This window comes from Equus przewalskii, chromosome 4, assembly GCF_037783145.1.
Source record: "Equus przewalskii isolate Varuska chromosome 4, EquPr2, whole genome shotgun sequence".
Lineage (NCBI taxonomy): Eukaryota > Metazoa > Chordata > Mammalia > Perissodactyla > Equidae > Equus > Equus przewalskii.
The window spans coordinates 26,674,987-26,688,315 of NC_091834.1; the positions used below are offsets into that span (position 1 = coordinate 26,674,987).

Genomic DNA, 13,329 nt, shown 5'->3' on the forward strand with positions numbered 1-13,329 from the left:
TTAAAATTGTGGGAATTATGGTTATAAGACAAATCTTCATGTAAAAAAATAATTTAATAAGATTTGAAGATGCATGAGGGAGGGAAGAGGAAACAAAAACATGTTGATTTATTAACAATAGAATGCACTTTCTGCTTACAAGTTTGTACATTCTGTTCATTATATATCACTACAGATCTATGATTTTTTTTTGTGTATGTCATGAAAAATTTCATGAAAAAAGATAAACAGATAAACTGAACATGATGATGCTTACTAGATGTAAACAAGAAATATAACTAGTTGTAGAGATTAAGGAAGACTTTAACTTTCCTTTTGTAGTTATCTATGTCTCTTGAATTTGTAAATTAATGATATTGAAATATTTTTACAAAAACAAGTCATTATTCTTTCAGAAAGAAAGTGATTGAGCAAGCCTGATTATTATTATTACTGCTGTTTTGGTATTAACTAAATCCAACTAGATTATTTTGAGCTTCGAATGCTTATTATAATTTTCAATTGTATATCAAATCTATTACCATTCAATCCCTTATTTCTAAGCTTTAGAACTGCACTTAGACCCATCATTTTTATTTGCATAATCAATAAGCTCTCCAGTTAGTGGTTGTCAAGATTTCTTCAGTCTTAAAACACATGAAAGATAAACCATATTCCCATCAGTTATTATAGTGGCTCACTAGAGAAGCATTCTCCTCGTCTTCAGCTCCATTAGGAAGTCACTGAGACCCTTGGGGAGGGGATATAAAGGTGGACTTTGAAAAAAAGGCATCCAGGTGATTCTTGTAAAATCCCCAGGAGAACTGTCCACACAGTGATGAAACACTAAAACAAAGTAAAGCAGTTTTGCAATGTAACAATTTTATAATTGTTACAGTGGAATAAATTTTTGGTATAAAATTTAACTAACATATAATATATCCCATAGCACACAATAGTAAAATGTCATGATAACTGATTTTCTACAACATTCAGCAATTATAAGCTGTCTTGATTACCTTTTCTCAGACCATAATATGCCTTCTGATGCAGCAGAAGTGGGCATTTTGCAATTACTATTTTAATGTTTGAATTCAAATATTTAAGATTTAAATTCATATAAAACCACACTTTTGTATGATTAATTTTGGCTAAAAGTAATATTTTGCTGTTTTTTCCCATCTAGTTGTTACTTGTGCTGTCTGGATTTTATTGTTGTTGCTGCTACAAAGGCATATTTTTCATGGACACTTTCAGAAATGCAGCACATGCTTTCTAAATTCAGGCTTCTATTACCTACACTACTGTGTTCTGATATTTGGCTAACATATTGTTTTAAAAATTTTACAAGTTACTCATCTTAGTTGGTCCTCAAATGTTTGTGGTAGAAGGATATAAAAAGCTAAGTTTTCCATTATCTTATAAAATTGTCTATAATAAAAATAAGTCTTATCATTCTCTTCCATTTAATTGACAGCCTAAAATCTTATTTATTTATATATATGTTGGGTCACTGCAATTTTGTACAACAAATCTGTGGATACCATAGGACAACAGAGGACATTCTTTGATCCAAAGTTTGATTAACAATTGCAAGATTATTCTGCCTGCAGGATGTGGATGGCTTAAACAAAGATGTGGGCAGTGGAGATGAAGAGAAATGAATGGCTGCATGATATATTTGCAGTTGGAATCGACAGAATTTATACATGAATTATATGAGGGGTTATGGCATAGGCAGAAATCAAGTATTACTCCTTAATTTTGGGTACATTACTGAGGAGAATTGATATCATTTGGGAAGGGGAAATTAGCAGATGGTCAAGATTTAGGGGAGAAAATAATGTAAAGAATAATTCATCTGGGCATGTTAGTGGCATGTGTGTGAGATAGCTAAATGGAAAGAGCAAGTGATCAGGTAGATAAATAAGCCTAAAGCTCAGAAAAGAAATTTGGGTGGAATTACACTTACATTCAACAAAATGGATGAGGTGTCCTAGCAGAAAGTACGTGCATTAAATGCAAGAGGGCTAAGACAGTGCCCTAAATTTAGACAACATTAGAACTACTATAAAGAAAGAGGTACTAAAAAGGAGATTGAGAAGAAATAGATAGTTAGAAAGTAGAAAAACCAGGAAAGTGGGATTTCCTGAAAACTAATAGAAGAAAATTCTTGAAGAAAAGGAAATAGTAAGTGGTGCACTAAAATAACATAAAATGGGAGATGGTGTCAAGACGGTGGTGTAGGCTGACTCTGAATTCACCTCCTCTCATGGACACAACAAATTTACAACTATTCTTGGAACAATTACCCCTGAGAGAGAATTGAAAATAGGATGAAAAGAACCCCCACAACAAGTGACAGTGCTGACTGAGATGGAAGAGGCAGAAATTCCTTTTTGGAGAGAAAAAAGCCACCTTTGAGCCATGACACTTCATGACTGGCAAGGAGCAGTCCTAGCGTACAGAGCCTTGCCTGGAGGAATGGTGGATCTGAGCCAGGGAGCATTACCACAGTAAGGAGGTTTTGGACTCAGCACAACTGAGAAAAGTGTCATAATATCTGGCTTTGCCGACTATTAACTACAACAGGGAATATGTTGAGAAAATCTATCAGACATAAGAGGAAAAAAGTGCATGCACTTAAAGGGCCCACACACAAATTTACCTCTTTCAGAAAGCAACCTAAAATCACCAGAAAGGACAGTGCACAGTCCTTTGGTGCAAAGAGACTCACCTGTTGGGCTCTGGGTGCATCTCAGTGAGAAGTGAGACCTCCCCAGGTGCTGAGATATTGGTGGCAGCCATTATTGTGACTTAGTACAGGTGTGCTCACACAGACGCTGGTAGACATCATTGGAGTTCTTCCCTTGGCCTGTTAGCCCAGGGTATGCCCCACCCACTCGAGCACCAATTTATTCCAGCTCAGCCAGGGCAGGCTGCCTCCCCTAGGGACTGGCCCCACCCAACAGTAAGACCTTGGGAAATTTGTAGGCCCACATAGGTGGGGTGTTGAGAACTCTGCAGCCAGGTGACTGGGTCTGCCACTGCAGGGCAGGGCATGGATGAGCAGTGGGCCTGTGTTGGTGGAATGTGTGGGGCCTCTGCAGTGGGGCTACAGGGTCTGCTTCAGTGGGTCGGGGCATTGGCACAGAGCAGGGCAGTATTGACAGGGTGTGTGTCCCTGTAGGTGGTGGGCCCTGTGAGCAGTAGCAGACTTGTGTTTCTCAAACAGCCACACAAGGGTTGGGCCTCACTATCCAAAGCCTGAAACAACTGGGTCCTCCCATGCCTGGGGTCAATCCCATTCAGGTGCAGTCTGAAGTGAGCACATGATAATCTTGCAGGTTGAAGGCCTGCAGCAACTGTAAGCACCTGAGCCTAGCAACCAGCCATGTTGGGGGCCTACCTACTTAACAAAAACTGCAACTGGAATGTGCTATTAGACCTTGTAGTCAACCGTGCTGGGGCTCCTCATGCCCAAAAAGATGACTGAAGTGACCATAGCAGCCACATGCAGCTGGGTACTACAACCAGCTGGCCAGTGGGGATAGTCTAGCCTCCCTGCACCTGCAGCAACAGCAACCATGCAACAACAGAAGAACACACATAGCCCACACAGGGGTCACTCTTGGAACATTTGGAAGTGGTGACAAGAGGGAAGCACACTGCTGGGCTTCATAAGGCATGTCTCACGAAAGCCCACTCTAAAAGATCAGGAGATGTAGCTGACGGACCTAATACATATATATAAGCACAGAGAAAGAGGCAAAATGAGGAGACAGGGGAACACATCCCAAGTAAGGGAAAAGGACAAAACCCCAGAAAAAGAACTAAACGAAACAGAGACAAACAATCTACCTGACCAACAGAACAAACTAAGAGTTATAAGTATGCTCACTGATCTCAGGAGAAGAATGGATGAACTCAGTGAGAACTTCAACAAAGAATTGGAAAATATAAAAAAGAACCAATTAAAAATGAAGAATAAAATACTAGAAATCAAAAATTCACTAGAGGGACTCAATAGCAGGGTAAATGATACAGAAGAACAGATCTGAGAGCTGGAAAAAGACTAGAAGAAGTCACCCACGCTGAACAGATAAAAGAAAAAAAACATTAGAAAGAACGAGGACAGTCATCTCTGGGACAAGACCAAGTGCACTAACATCAATATTATATATGTCCCAAAGGAAAAGAGAGAGATAAAGGGGCAGAGAATCTATTTGAAGAAATAATAGATAAAAACTTTTTAACTTAGGGAAGTAAGCAGACATCCAGGTACAGGAAGCACAGAGAGAATCAAACAAGATAAACCCAAAGAGGCCCACACGAAGACACATTACAATTAAACTGTTAAGAATTAAAGATAAGGAGAGAATCCTAAAAGACAGAAGAGAAAGGCAACAAGTTACATATAAAGGAAACCCCATAAGGCTATCAGCTGACTTCTCAGCCAAAACCCTAGGCTAGAAGGGAATGGCACAATATATTTAAAGTGCTGAAAAGAAACAACCTACAGCCAAGAATACTCTACCCAGCAAGGTTATCATTCAGAATGTAAAGAGAGATAAAGAGTTTCCTAGCAAGTAAAAATTAAAGGAGTTTATCACCAAGAAACCAGTTTTATAAGAAATGCTAAAGAGATTTATTGAAGTGGGAAACAGAAGACCACAAAGAAGAATAAGCAAATTAAGAAAAATAAAGGCAATAAAGTCACTGGTAAAGGCAAAAACGCAGTAAAGGTAGCAGATCAATGAAGATAATATGAAGATCAAAAGACAAAAGTACTAAAATTACCTATTTCCATGATAAGAGGGTAATGGATACACACACACACACACACACACAAAGAGGTTAGATATGATATCAAAAATATAAAATGTGGGAGGAGGGGAGTAAAACAGCAGAGCTTTAAGAAAGATGTCAAACTAAAGAGGCCATCAACTGAATATAGATTGCCATATACATAGGTTATTATGTATGAACCTCATGAGAACCACAGATCAGAAACCTATAAGAAATACACAAAAAGCTAAGAGAAAGGAAAGCAAACCCAACACTAAAGAAAGAGAAGAAACCACCAGGGAAGAGAGCAAGAGAAGAAGAAAGGAACAGACAGCTACTAAAACACCCAGAAAAAAGTAACAAAATGACAGTAAGTACATACTTATAAATAGCTCCTTTAAATGTCAATGGACTAAATGCTCCAATAAAAACACATAGGGTGGCTGACTAGTTGGAAAACAAGACCTATACATATGGTACATACAAGAGACACACTTCAGACCTAAAAACACTCACAAACCGAAAGTGAAGGGATGGAGAAAGATATTCCATGCAAATGGCAAAGAAAAGAAAGCTGGGGTAGCAATATTTATATCAGACAAAATAGACTTTAAAACAAAAACTGTAACAAGAGACAAAGAAGGGCACTTAATAATGACAAAGGAACAATCCACCAAGAGGATATGACATCATAAGGATAAGAGGATGTAAATATCTATGCACCCAATGTAGGAGCACCTAAATATCTAAAGCAATTATTACCAGACACAAAAGGAGAAATAGACAGCAACACAAAAATACTAGTGGACTTTAACACTCCACTTACATCAATGGCTAGATCATCCAAACAGAAGATCAAGAAGGAAATATTGGCCTTAAATGACACATTAGACCAGATGGACTTAGTAAATATATAAAGAACATTCCATCCAAAACCCACAGACTACACATGGAACATTCCCCAGGATAGATCTAATATTAGGGCACAACACAAGTCTCAACAGATTTAAGAAGACTAAAATAATACCAAGCATCTTCTCTGACCACAATAGTGTGAAAGTAGAAATCAACTACAGGAACAAAATCAGAAAAGCCACAAATACATGGAGATTAAACACAATGCTACTGAACAACAATTGGGTCAATGAAGACATCAAAGGAAAAATAAAAAAAATAGCTGGAGACAAATGAAAATGAAAATACAACATGCCAAAAATCTATGGGATGCACAAAAAAAAAGTTCTAAGAGGGAGGTTTAGAGAAATATAGGCCTACTTCAACAAACAACAAAAAAAATCCCAAACAATCTAGCAGTGCATCTAAAGGAACTGGAAAAAGAACAAACAAAGCCCCAAATCAGTAGAAGGAAAGAAATAATAATCAGTGCAGAAATAAATGAAATAGACACTAAAAACAAACAAACAAACAAAAAATTCAATGGAACTAAGAGCTGCTCCTCTGAAAAGATGAAGAAAATTGACAAATTTTTGCTAATTTTTGCTGAGGAAGGCTGGCCCTGAGCTAACATCCATGCCCATCTTCTTCTACTTTATATGTGGGACGCCTATTACAGCATGACTTTTGCCAAGTGGTGCCATGTCCGCACCTAGGATCCTAACCAGCGAACCCCAGGGCCACAGAGAAGCAGAACGTGCAAACTTAACCGCTGCGCCACCTGGCCAGCCCCTGAGTAATTATTTTTTAATCAAAAAATTACGTATAGGCTACTGTCTGTAATGCACTGCACTGGACTACAGTTTTCTAGGTAACGCAATAGCCATAGTTCTTATCCCTAGGAAGTTTACGTTTTAGTGCTGGGAAAAACGTGGAGAAAGGAAAATTATACAGTGAGCACTTACTGGAATAGGAATATATATTGGGCATTAAGAGACTATATAAAACAGACAACAAATCCAAGATTGGTGGATCAAAGCCAAGAAAAAATTGGGGAGAGAGAGGAGAGATTTATAGGCAGAGATTGTCAAAAGGTCTGAAGATGAAGGAGAGAATATCATCTTAAGGAAATGCCAAGTAGTTTACTCTGTTTGGGGCTTAAAATTTCAGGAGAATGGGAATAGCTGCTGGGGAGACGTAACAGAAAAGTTAGGAAAGGTACAACGGAGTCAGATAATGAAGGCCTGGTATACCATTTATGTCAAATGGAAAGTCACTGAAGATTTCTAAATAAGGAAATGAAATGGATGGAAGTTTATGGAGCAAATCTTTGTAGACTATGCATTATATGTAAATTGCAGTGACTTGTAATGCTTATACATTTTTCTTCAACTTTCTAATTCTTTTGTAGTTGAGAAATTAATGCAGTAAACTCTCACCTTAATGCAAATAAGTGTCCAAAAATTTTAATAAAATGCAGCTCAAGTTATAGAGTGGTTAACAAAATCTCCAAGTTCAAAAATTCTCTTATAACAGCTGCAATTTGGCACCAGGTGGTGGCAGTAATCAACCCTAGCTTAAATATCAATGAGGATGATTCTAGGTGCTCTGCAGGGTTAGAATTTTTAGTATCTTGGCAGCAAATTCAGGAATCTCCCAATAGTTTAGCAATGTTTTCATCAGCTCACTCCCAGGATATTGAGGCACAGATTGGTCTTGAAAAATACAGAGACCCGCCATCCACCTCCCGTTTCCTAAGTCAGAGATGCATGTCCTTTCCAACTTCTCTCTCCCTTCCTGTGAGGGGGGCAAAAAAGAAAGAAAGAAATTTACCCAGCACCATTTAGACCTAAATTTGCATTATCTCAGGACATATCAGCGTGATGTTTTAGTTTAGGCAGTTCTACTGTACTATCATGTGACCTTGGCTTTAACAGAAATAATAGAAAAAGAGGTCAAGAAGATTATCAGAAAATATTAAAAATAAAACCAATGTTATTGGCTAGGTAGTTAAAGGATAAATATTTTTGCTTATACTATTTTTCAATATAAGAAACAAAAGATAGGTGTTATCATCCAGAATAACCAACAATTTAAAGACCATGGTTATTATTTTCTACTTCGCTGTGTTATAATGCTCTCACCTTGGGGATTTCTATATATCCATAAGTAAAAAGAGTGAAGCACCATAAATTTGCATGACTCTTTCCGTAAAATTGCTTTCCCACAATTTGGGGGTAAATCAATTTTGCATTGTGGCTTCTTTTCATCTATCTGGATAATGAGAATAGATTGACGAGTCTCAAAAGAAAAGCAGTAGAAAAAACTGTTTCCCTGCACTGTAGAAGTGTAACAAAAACACATTAAAATATGCAAGCTCTTAATTCCAAAAGGGCAATTCAACCAAAAGTAGAAACTAAGAAAGACTAAATCCAGCCAGATCCTAAAATCATTATGGTGATCGATTAAATTTATTCATTTATTCATTAATACAGAACACCACTCTCCCACTTTTAATTCCTAAAAAGTCAGCTCTTTGGTGCCGGTCCCACGGCTGAGTGGTTAAGTTCGTGTGTTTCCCTTCGGTGGCCCAGGGTTTCACGGGTTCGGATCCTGGGCATGGACATGGCACTGCTCATCAGGCCATACTGAGGTGGCGTCCCACATAGCACAATCAGAGGCACTCACAACTAGAATATGCAACTATGCACAAGGGGGCTTTGTGGAGAAGAAGAAGAGGAAAAAAAATATGGGCAACCAATGTTAGCTCAGGTGCTAATTTAAAAAATAAAAAAAGCCGGCTCTTTCATATCCAAAACCTACACCAAATTATAATTTAGAAGAGTGTTTATCTTTATATATTGTAACCAAAATAAATATAGAATTTTTTTATGGTTTACATATTCACAATTGTCTGTGTTGCAATCAGCAGAAGTGATGCAATTTCATGGAATGAATAGGGTAGATGCAATAATTAAATACATAATGGCAGCACCTATTAATTTAATTCATATAAACACAAAGTTTTAAATATTACAACTTTCTCTTTTTGAGGAAGATTAGCTCTGAGCTAACATCTACTGCCAAACCTCCTCTTTTTTTTTTTTCTGAGGAAGATTGGCCCTGAGCTAACATTCATGCCCATCTTCCTCTATTTTATATGTGGGACACCTGCCACAGCATGGCTTGACAAGCAGTGCATAGATCCACACCTGGGATTCGAACCCCCGAACCCTGGGTCACCAAAGCAAAGCGTTCAAGCTTAAACGCTACACCACTGGGCCGGCCCCTAACTATTATAACTTTTAAAGCCACATTTCAAAATATCATTTGAGCAAAGTGATTTTTTGAAGAATATATAAAAATAAAGCTAAATTAGGAGAACTTAATTAGTCTGATTGATACTAAATAACATTCAACTTCACCAGAAAAATTTTCACCTTCTAATTTAGTTTCTCTGTGAAGCTGAAGCCAAAAAAGACACTTCAAATATTTTATTTACTGGCCAATTTCTAGATGTCTGTACTCAGTCTGCATAGTAACAAGCTGATACTAATAAGCCATACATACAGATCCTACTTATTAAAATACAAATTAGACACCCCTTATGTTTATACATGTGTAAGTACAATTAATATTGCACACTTAGTTAGAAACAAAATTGCTTTAGTTAACCAACCATTGCAAGCAATCAAATGAGATTTCAAATGCAATTGGAAAACATCTCTTCGGTAGAAATAATAGCAATTGTTTCACACAGAACAATTAGTTTTTCAAGCTCTTTTTTCCTTCTCCCACCTGCCCTTAATAAAGTAATTTGTCCATCATAAGTGACATGAAATGCCGCCTTTAATATCCATAAGTGGCACAGAGACCTGAAAGGTAGCTGGTAGACATAGCTCATATACAAATATTGGTTTGAACTTGTAAATGCATGATCGCATACACCTTAATCCATTTAGAGTGTATGCCCTTTCTTCCCTCAATTCTACATTCAGCGGGCATTGAGTGGGGCTGAGGAAGAGCGTGAATTACGTGAGCCCTTTCTTCCTGCCAGCATTTTAGTGCTTTCCCTTTTGTTCTTGTTGTTCATAAGATTTCTCTATATTACACAGTAGGGAATGTTAATCAACATTCTGCCTAAGTAATACTAATGAAACTTGTCTATTTACACTTGAGGGAAGAATCAGAATATTATATTTCTTTTTGAAATGTTAATGTACTTTTTAGGAAATTATTTTTGTCTTCTAAATCATCTTAGTGTTAAATTATTAAAGGGTGGCATTAAGGAATCACTGCACTGATGCAAACAGTTAAAATACCTTAAAAGATAAACAGATTATAAAGTTTAAAAGGAGGACACCTTTTGGAATATGGTAGCATTTAATTTCAAATTAAACATTTTTAAATGGTTAAAATACTGATAAAATTTGCAATTGTTTTGTGTGGTCTCACAAAATAAGGAGATATTTAATGTTGATAATTTCTAATTTCCAACCACAGTTTGAGTTTGATTTGTACTATGGCCTTGAAGGATTTGTTTAACTTTGCGATAAACATGAACTGAAGAGCCAACTAGCTTATCAGGGAAAAGAAGGCAAAGGCGAGAAAGTTTTTTATTTTCGCTATTTACTTACTTGAGTCTGAAGGTTAGGCAATCTCCAATCAGATTCTATTCTCAAACATAAAATCACTGCTATCTCAGTGTTCTACCATCTCACAGTATTTCAAAGGAAAGAGCTATTGTAAAGACTTTACGTATGGCTAATAAGGTAAGATATAGAAAACATCAATTCTCAGTGTGCAAACTGTGACAGATATGTGTCCTGTGAACACTACTCAGAGTCCTTCAAAAAGGGTACTCAGGAAGTGAGTTGACAGGGCTCTAAAGTAACCTAACTTGTATACCTTTTAATCATCTCTTTTGATATCAGTCAATATGTTCACAGCTCCTAAATAAATTGTGAGGTAATCTAGGGGGAAATCAAGAACAGAACTTGTTCAAGAATTCTCCCACATGGTGACCACTATTTGCTAAGAACTCCTAACACTTACTGCGTAAACCTTTTATATTCTATTTAAGCACATAAGGTTTAGTAATGGCTTTTGTGTCACGGTGAGACTGATCTGTCCATTTGTATGACTTCCCAGCAGTGCTTCTGTCTGGATATAGGCACTGAGAGAGTAGATAATAGGGGTTACATTTAAAGGTAAATTTTTTTCATATTTTGAAATCTGACAGATAAGAATACAGCTTAAAATTGTTGGTTCATCATAATTTAATTGGCTTCATTTTTTTCTTTCTTAGCAATACATAAATGATAGGGTGTCTTACATTGACGATGGCTTCAATTCAATAAAATATGGTAATAGTTAACACATACTGTGAGTTTTTGTCTCATCTACAAGGACAATCTCCATTACTTCTGGAAGGAGAAATAAATCATTGCTAAAGTGTTAATTTAGTGTTAATGAGCCCAATATCAAAAAGTTTACAATACATCTGGGAAAGGAAACAACATCCAGAAAGCAATAACATAATAATTAAAAAAAACAATGCCAATGATCTAAAAGGCATTACTATATCCTTACTTGCCAAGTTACTGTGGTAAACATTATTTCTCCCTAGAAAACTGAAAAAGACATACAACTAATAATTGACTACCTGAGATATTACTAAATTCATCTAATGCAAAGAAAAGCTTTTTGAACAGCAATGAAATCTATATATTACAGAAACTGATTTGTGTGAACTTAATAATCTTTTCAGTTCTCAGAATTACAAAGATTTAAACTAAAACAGCACTACCTGCACTACACCAATACTAGGCAGAAGACATGGTCCAGCTTTATACCTATTATGACTTGACATGCTTTTATTATGATACCTCTAAATTGGGGGGGAAAGAGCAATTTCCATTTAATATTAGTCAAAGGATATATATTTGGACAAATTAGTTTGGCTGCTTTCTGTCTATTCAAGAAACAAAAGCATTCCAGTTTACTTTCCTTTCATCTAAAACCAACTAACTACATTGTAAACCCCTCTACTCAATGAGACTACAATTTGTCCTCAGTACTCAAGAAGCTTGTGTTTTTAAGTTAATCACTGATTTTTCATTATACATTATGGAGGATCAATTGACCTTTCTTAACCTACCTACGACAAACAGTGTGTACCAAGCCAGTACTTACATGACACCAACAACTGAGGCAATATGATCAATTTACTGAAAGAATGAAACAAATTAACAGTAGTCAAACAGAGTCTCTAGTTTGTAGACTGTTTAAGAAATATAAATTAAGTAGAAAAGATAGTAAAAATAAATAATATCAGAAGTGTCAAGCATGGAAAACTAATCATTATCATATAAGTGAATGATATATCATTTAGTGTATTTTCCTTTGATATACAATACAATCATATAAACGTAAAATCAAAGTATTAATTCCTAATCCTTACTTTAGCATTCTATTGAGGCAGAATTTTCTTACCTTCACATCTGAGATTTTTGTTTTGCAAAACATTCAAAGACAATCAAACAGCACAACCAAGATGTCTCCTATACTCTAATCCTATTTTAAATGAGGGAGGTGAGGTAGAGTTTAACATCCCCAAAATGAGTTGCCTGAACTTTTCCTGTGATCAGAAACTAAAGAGATTTTCATTGTATAAATGAAATACTTCAAAAATGTAACAGAAGTAGTTTAACTGACTATTAAGGACAGACTTCTTCACTGTGCCCCTTGGTTGTAAGAAGATAGATAGACAGATAGATAGACAGACAAACAGACAGATAGCACTCATCGCAAGGAGAATTTCTGCTATTTGTATAATTTACTCAACGACTCTTGGAGCATCAAAACAAGTTTATCAAAAAATACATGCAAAAGCTAGTATCAGCTGGCATTGCTAAAAGTAAGCCAGAGTAGATGAAATATTAATTTTAGCTAAAGTGGAGCAAATTAAATTTTAAGAGGTTTAACACATTTATTCTCACTTTAATTGTATAACCCACCATCAAGGTGATTACAATAAACACATTGCTTCTTACAAACTCAAAGTTGTTAAATGCACCTTATTTTTTAACTAGTATATTCACATCTACAAAAATTATTCAGATATTAAAATTTAATACTACTTTTTAATGTAATTAACTTTATAAATACCTTTGAATATGGGAGAACATTTCAAGGGACTTTTTTTTTAATATGGAACATAAGCAAGAAAATTTTGACTAACTTAATTGGCCCTAATTACTCAGAAGCAATTTTTTTAAAGCACTAAAGTGTAGCTGTGTTTTAGTCCCATAACACCATAAGATTCCATCACTAAAAAATATTTTAATGTAATTATAAGTGTCCAAACACAAAATGTCAATCTACTTAAATCAAGTGGTTAAAAAGTTTCCTTACTGCAAAATCCTCCCTCCACTGGTGGGCTGCTTGCACTTTCTCTGCTTCCAAAGCCAGGCGCTGAAAAGGAAACAATAAATTCTTAGAATACAAATGACCACATGATTATACAATTGTTATAACAAATACTTGGGTTTTCAAATCAATAATGAGGACATAAACAGCTGAAGGAATTCCTTATATATGATTCATAAATTCTAATCATTATAATCTAACCTACTAAACTTGATCGACGTGTGCTTACCCTTCAGT

General features: G+C 35.9%; 1 protein-coding gene across 19 annotated transcripts in view; it reads right to left on the minus strand.

Moving 5' to 3' along the window:
• The window catches only part of CACNA2D1 (calcium voltage-gated channel auxiliary subunit alpha2delta 1), a 515,258-nt gene that overhangs the window by 226,678 nt on the left and 275,251 nt on the right, over positions 1-13,329 (minus strand). For all 19 annotated transcript variants that reach the window (XM_070617290.1, XM_070617294.1, XM_070617291.1 and 16 more), the window contains exon 4: positions 13,078-13,137. In XM_070617290.1, the coding sequence (XP_070473391.1) occupies positions 13,078-13,137 (60 nt within the window). The remainder of the gene's footprint in view (positions 1-13,077; positions 13,138-13,329) is intronic.